The sequence below is a fragment of the Charadrius vociferus genome, unplaced genomic scaffold (assembly GCF_000708025.1).
Source record: "Charadrius vociferus isolate BGI_N301 unplaced genomic scaffold, ASM70802v2 scaffold51, whole genome shotgun sequence".
NCBI lineage: Eukaryota > Metazoa > Chordata > Aves > Charadriiformes > Charadriidae > Charadrius > Charadrius vociferus.
This window is the reverse complement of record NW_009646939.1, coordinates 3825770-3833142: the sequence shown is the minus strand read 5'-3', so window position 1 is coordinate 3833142 and position 7373 is coordinate 3825770. Positions and strand designations below refer to the sequence as shown.

General features: G+C 49.5%; 1 protein-coding gene across 1 annotated transcript in view; it reads right to left on the bottom strand.

Annotated features, from left to right (window-relative positions):
• The window catches only part of CRTAP (cartilage associated protein), a 24565-nt gene extending 21901 nt beyond the window's left edge, over positions 1-2664 (bottom strand). The window contains exon 1 of the mRNA XM_009895033.1: positions 2506-2664. Within this exon, the coding sequence (XP_009893335.1) occupies positions 2506-2664 (159 nt within the window). The remainder of the gene's footprint in view (positions 1-2505) is intronic.
• Positions 2665-7373: the final 4709 nt, after the last annotated feature.

The following is a 7373-nucleotide window of genomic DNA, read 5'->3' as shown; positions in this document are numbered from 1 at the left end:
GGGGAAAGCGGGGCCGGGGCGGGCTGAAAGCGGCGGAAACACTCCTGATTTACTGTGTTTTCCGCACAAGTCCAGCACGTCGCCCCCCTCGCTAGCTACCGTGAAGAAAATTAACTCGTGCCCCGGCCAAAAACCAGCAGAAGTCCCTTCGCTAAGAGCTGTGCAGCCGCAGTCACGGTAAGCGCTGCCGGGTGCGGGGTGTCCCTGCAGCGCAGAGCACACGCCTGGACCCCGGTCGGCAGAGGTTGGGGCTCTGCCCGCACCTCCTGCCTTCCTGAGCGCTCCCTGACCGCCGGGAACTGTTGAAGGAAAGGATGAGGGAAGCCCATGGTTGCATGCCACTCGGCCCAAGCAAATTCCAACGCTGTTTCCGACGCCGTGAGTACCTTGGTGGGGCCACCTTAGAGATCAGCGTAAAAGTTGGCAGTCAGCATTGCTCGTGGCAGTACTTGCGTCTCCCACTGCATGTTGAGGACGCCTCTTTTTGCGCAGCTCGGTGAGAAACCTGAAGAAATGCTGCTGCCAGCGTGTAGCGTGCGACGGAGCATGGGACAGAGAGGAGCAAACCAACAAGGCACAGCGCAGCTCCTGTGCTTCTAGGCCAGTTTCAACACCTGTAGAGCTACTTATGCTCGGGAACAACCTTTTGTGCATACGGTCTTGCTTTCTGCAGTCCCTCATTTGCCGCAGTAATGTTGCTTTCAGTTCTGAAGCCAGAGCTGGATGCTCTTCCTGAGGAGTACCATGCTTCAGCGCCTCCTGTAAACATGTCCCAGCCCTCCTGTGTTGAACTGCACACGTGAATTGCAATGTTTACTACAGACATATTTAGAAGGAGTCAGGCCCTGTCCTCAAGACCTGATCCAGACTGCACGGTTCTGATTGAACCAAATAACCCCCCATAAACCAAACCAAAAAGCCCCAATGTTTTCACTTACGTCCTGAGCAAACTTGGTATGAAGTCCCTGAGGTGCACCAAGACTATCAGTTTAGCGTGTTCCCTGGTCTGCTGCAAGCCGTGGGCTCCAGTAACCTGTGCTGGATACCTGCCAGCCCACTCCATGGCTCCACGTGGGAGCAAACCAAATAGTGCTGTTGATTAGAAACCAAGGTGTGAAAAAAGTAGTTGACACCATGGCCCGCTCCCCACTGGCTGTGGGCTTAAAGACCTAAAAGCCAGAGGAGCTCAAGAGCTCGCAGAGGTTTGGGGTTTTTTTTTCTGTAGAAGCATTTTTCACAGCAAAGCTCAACTTCCATGTTTTATTCCTACCATTAAGATGAGGCTTTTTCCTCACACATCTCATGAACTAGAGATGTGGTGCCACTTCTGTGCACATTGGCAAAGAACATTCACATTTGAATGCACTCATACTTCTTCTTTGATCAATAAGACTCAGGAAGCAGGTAGAAGAGAGGAGCCCATGGCTTGTATCCTACCAAACAGAGTAGGGATGCAAGCTGGGGAAAATCAAGCTTTCCTTTGCTGTTCTGAATACCAGAGCTAGCACTAGTGAAGTGTGCAGGGGAGTTAAACAGGGTGATTTTCTACATGGCATTGGGTCAGGAAAACAATTTCAGTGTTCTAGCAGATCAGCAGTCAGACCCAGCCCTGAGCCTTCTCTTCTCACAGCTGCCCAGCGGCAGTTCCCTCAACCTGCGCTTGTGTGCCCTGTGCCTCGGCCCCTCACCATCCCGAAGGTGCTGGGCTGGGCCTGCACCACATGTGTCTTTGTCTTTCCCACCCTGGGGAGACCAGAATGGGTCACAGGAGTCTGCATGCAGTCTCAAAAGTGCTGAATAGGAGAGGAGAGCATTTTATTTTTGTTTAAATTGTTTTTTCTTGTTCTTTTCTTGGGTTTTATTGTTTTTTTCTAATTGGGTTTTATAGTTTGTTTTTTTTTTCTTAATTGTTTATTGGTTAGTCATGCCAAAACTTCTTCCTACTGCGTCTCCAAAGAGCGAGCTGTCTGTCCGTCTTGAATGTTTCCAGGGTGGTATCTACCTTCTTTGATGATCTGTTGCTACTCTCTGTGCACTGCCATGGCAGGTCCGGCTTCATCTTCACCCACCCATTCAGTAGCTGAGGCAAGAGCTAGCTGAGGACAGCCACCTGCCAATGGCTTTCTCATCCTCAGATTGAAAAAATGCTACCTCCAGGCCCAAATGACCTCGGTGGCACTCCAGGGTTGTCCAACAGGCTGTGGCAGTCTCTGGTGGTCTCCAGTGGTCTCCTGTGGTCTCTGGCAGTCTCCAGCAGTGTCTGGTGGTCTCCAGCAGTCTCTAGCAATGTCTGATGGTCTCTGATGGTCTCTAATGGTCTCCAGCAGTCTCTGATGGTCTGCAGCAGTCTCCAGTGGGCTCCAAAGGACACCTCCTGGTACTGACTAGACAATGGCAGCCCATGTCCTTGCCTCTTCCGCAGGGCTCAGGGCAGAGGAGATGGCCCCTCTTCATGAGGGGCGGGGTGGGGGTGGGAAAGCAGAGCGCATCCGTGGCTTGATATACGGGGTGATATTCCTGGTGAGACTGCTGGATGGTGATGTGGATGGTCCGCTTATGGCTAGTGGCTAGCGTCAGCTGTGGGGGTGGTGCCGCTTGTTGGGAACTGGCTGTTTGAAGGGTCCCTGGGAGGCCTTGGCAGTCCTGCAGCGCTTTGGGAGCCATGGTGCTGGAGGCACCCTGGCTGTGGTGGTGTAGTGCCCCATCAGCCCTGAAGGAGATGGATCCACCTCCAATGGCTCCTTGCTATTCTGTGGCGGGTCAACATCCATGGGCTTGACTCACCTGCCATTGGTGCTGCTTCTCCCATCACCCCACTTCTGTTTGTTGGGATGTGCAGACATCCTCAGTGGTTCCAATAAACCTCTTCTTGCTCATCCTATTCAATGTGGGCCCTCACCTTGCTTTGCTATGTCCTTTCCCTTTTCCTTTCCCTTTTCTTTTCTTACTACAGACAGATCTTGGGTATAGAACTCATCCCAAGTACCTTGCAGTCACACCAGACAGAAGATGTGCAAAACCTCTCCCTCTCATTCCTCCTCATACCTCCCCACACTTCTCACACAGCTGTCTTTCACACCATCTGCATCAGCAGGCACTGTGGTAATGCTGATTTAGCCTTTACTAATTACATACTAACAAGAGTGGTTTTCTCCACTTTTGCCCGGAATTAGAAAGGTATTTCCATACTCTTTGCTTAAAGAAAGACTTTTGAAGAGAGTTACAAAAGCAAGTTGCAACAAAATCGTGTAAACTCAGTTCATCAGTATGCATTAACCGTGCTTGCACGGGGGTTCACATACACAAATCCTCAAAAGTGAGTGGTAACAGACAATATGATGGCCAAAGCCAATAGGTTCTGTAAATTGTAAAAACAAAGATGTAAATAGTATTAAGATTGCATTTAAGGAATCAAGAGTTGTAACATGGGGTCCTTCTGGTGCTCCCAGCTGAAAGACATCTCAATTGCTGGCAATAAAAAGCGGGGTTAGCTAGCACGTACTTCTGCTACTTTTTTTTTCCCAGCACCTACATATGAACTACAAAAAAACCCGCAAGGAAATCCATTTAGGTAACACCAGCACAGCTAAAATAAGCTTGCCAATACCTTTCCATTCCCTTCCCTGCCTTCCCCCTTCTCTTTCCTCTTCCCTTCCCCTTCCCCTCTTTTCCTCTCCCTTCCCCTTCCCTCCCAATGAGTCTAATAAGGATGAGACCGTTCTTTGCCTGAAATGCCAGAGGTTTTTCAGTTCCAAAACCACTTTCAAGGACACATAGCACAATAGTTCCGAGGGGTAATGTTACCTGTAAAAAGGTCAAAGTTCCGATTCTCCTGAAACACAAAGACTATGTTTAGAAAGGAGACATTGCTTTATTCTGGCCAGGGTGCAAGGTGGAATATTTCCACAAATCATACATACCAAACAGGACTCTCCACGTGGTTTATATACACATTTTACAATACCATTATCATATTAGTACCTCCTATCACTATTTGATTGGTTAGTGATTTACATATGATTACACAATCGAGTTATAGCTACTATGCATGCTCAGGTGACAGGTCTTCACCTGGGCCAGGGTCTTCTTGACCTATGGGCGTGATTTTTAGTATTATAATAAAGGTAGTTTGGCTTAGGACACTCAGAATTTTCACTTTTCTGCCAAGTTTCAAAACATGTAAGTTAGTAGCATTTTCAGGGTCCGTATGCTCGTATGCTCCAGGATGTTTCACTTCAAGAATGATAACAATACTTGCTTTCTTTGATTAGTTCTTTCACTACAGATTCAAGGATAGAACCGTCATTATCCATGAGAACATCACGTCAAGTATACAACGCTTGCTTGTATGCAAGACCCTATATCAAAAGTTCAGCTAATGCCAATGGTTAACAAGCCTAACTACCTTTAATGCCAACAAAACTGGCTAAAATTTTAACTGTAAGACAACAGTAACAGGTTTTTATTGTCTTTTTCTCAATCTGTTTCAGAGCAGGTGCTCACCAGCGCATGTGGAGCCAGGAGCAGGCTATTGTAATCCTCAATTTAGCTTGAAAAAGCATTAGCTTGAAAAGCCTGCAAAGGAAAGCAAGAGTCACAGAAAGTCACAAATCCCCTACGTCAAGTGGAGAGCTGGATGCGTGATTATTACGGTTAATAAAATAATAAACTTTGCCAGAAACAAGAAAGCAGGTTAGCTGACTGATGCACAAAAACGGTGCTCTTGAGAACAAACTGGAAAGCTTCAGGAATGGGGCTTTTCTCTCTTTTTATTGGTACTGAAATTTTTTTCCCACAAATTCTTATTTTGGCACCCAAAAAAAAACCCCAAACATTCCCACCCTGAGTGTATAATTATTTTTTCTCCTGTGTTTCTTAAGTCTTTTTATTTCAGCCTTTGAGAAGAAAGGACTATCACCAACGTCACGTATCACTTCGGACAAGGGGCTGTGCTCAATGCTCAATGCTACTGAGGACAAGAAGCAACCCATGGGGGCCACCCTTGGGGCCCACCTCAGGAGTCAAGAAAGTCACCTTGCAACAACTCTGCATCCTATTTCTAATGGCTGCTGCCCTTGGCTTGACAGGGGATTAGGATAGAGAACCCTGCAATGCTCCTCGAGGGCTCCTCCAGAAGGCATTCCCTTGGTCTTGACACTGGGCTTGGTGGTTCTTCTCATCTCCTGAGTAGCTGGCATCCTCCCTGAGGGCTGCAGCAGGATTGCCATCCATCAGATGGGCTTTAAACATGGCCCTGCCAAGAGCTAGCCTTACAGTGAAAACCTCCAGCACCCTTGTCCAGCCTCCATTCTTCCTCCCTCCAAGTAATTCCACCACCTCCTCAAGGAGTTCCTTTTGGATGTCTCTGGGCTGCCTGCTGGACAGGCTGGCTGCGGGACATGGGAGGATGCCCCCTTTATCCTGCCATGGGGCATTATGAGTGGTGGCACTGTGAGACGGAGGTGACTGGGCCCCCATGTGCAGCCCTGCCCACCTCCCCTCCACCTAGCATGCTTCATAGAATCATAGAATCATGTAGGTTGGAAAACACCTTGAATATCATTGAGTCCAGGTGTTAACCTAGCACTGCCAAGTCCACCGCTAAACCATGTCCCTAAGCACCACATCTACAGGTCTTGGAAATCCCTCCAGGGATGGTGACTCAATCGCTTCCCTGGCAGCCTGTTCCAATGCTTCACAACCCATTCGGTGAAGAAATTTTTCCTAATATCCAATCTAAACCTCCCCTGGTGCAATGTGAGGCCATCTCCTCTTGTCCTATGACATACTACTTAGGAAAAGAGACCAACAGCCACCTCGCTACAGCCTCCTTTCAGGTAGCTGTAGAGAGCCATGAGGTCTGCCCTCAGCCTCCTTTTCTCCAGGCTAAACAACCCCACCTCCCTCAGCTGCTTCTCATTATACTTGTGCTCTAGACCCCTCATCAGCTTCGTTGCCCTCCTTTGAACACGCTCCAGCACCTCAATGCCTTTCTTGTAGTGAGGGGCCAAAAACTGAACACAGTGTTCGAGGTGCATCCTCACCAGCACCAAGTACACGGGGACAGATGGCAGCCCATGTCCTTGCCTCTTCCCCAGGGCTCAGGGCAGAGGATATGGCACCTCTTCATGAGGGGCGGGGGTGGGGAGTAGGAAAGCAGAGCTCATCCGCAGCTTGACAGACAGGGTGATCTTCCTGGTGAGCCTGCCAGATGGCGGTGTGGATAGTCCACTTATGGCTAGCAGCTAACGTCGTCTGCGTCGTCGTCGTTGTTGTCGCTTGGTTCGAGCTCGCTGTTTCGAGGGTCCCTGAGAGGCCCTGTCAATCCTGCGGTGCTTTGGGCACCATGGCGCTGGAGGCACCCTGGCCATGGTGGTGTGGTGCCCCATCAGTCCTGAGGGAGATGGATCCACCTCCATTGGCTCCTCGCTGTTGTGTGACGGGTTGACCTTCATGGTCTTGGCTTGCTTGCTGTCGGTGCTACTCTCCCCATCATCTGGCTTCTGTTTGTTGGGATGTGCAGACATCCTCAGTGGTTCCAATGAACCTCTTCTTGCTTGTCCCACTCAATGTGGGCACTCCCCTGGGTTCACTGGCTCCTCCACCAAACAGGCTTGGTGTGAGAATCTCCAGCTGATGAGCAACCTGTGGACCAGCCACAGCAGTGCTTGCCTGTGCAACAACAGGCTGATGATGTCAACAACAGAAGCTGCTGTGGCTCTGACAGTGTCCCATGAGGTCCTGAAGGCCCCATTCTGGGCAGCCTTTTGCTTGCCAGAGAGAAAGGCTGCCCCTGGGGCACCAGGACTGCCCTCCATCTCCCCTTCTGTGCCCTGGGCGCCAGCCCCCTCCTCATGACCGGCTTGGGGTCCCCTCAATGGGACAGTGGCCACAGTGTGCCATGAGCATCAGGGAGTCTCCATGACCCTCTGTCCTGGTTTGAGCAACACAGGGCTAACACAGGGCTAATGCCTCGTCTAATGCATGGGAAAACCACAGTTTTAGAAGACTCTAGTGTCTGAATTTTGAAAATATTTACTTTATATCCAGCTATGGTATTTTGGTTGCAAGGTCTAGGCTTGCTGTGAAGGTGTTTCTGGTGACGCCTTGCTGTGCCTGTGCTGCCATGGTGACAGCAGATCTCAACAAGCCCCTTTTCGCTGTGTTGTTCCAGTCCTCTACTTTCATGGTTTGTCTAGATACAGAAAGCTATACCAACTTTTAAACTATCCACTGGTGTCATGGGGGAAGGTGTCACCTCTCCTCTAAAAGGTCAGTCAGGCAGGATCCTTCTTCAGTGAATGCACGCAGGACTCAGTCTACTTAGTTTCAAGTTGTTGATTAAGTCTTTCCTTCACAAATTCTCTAGAGCC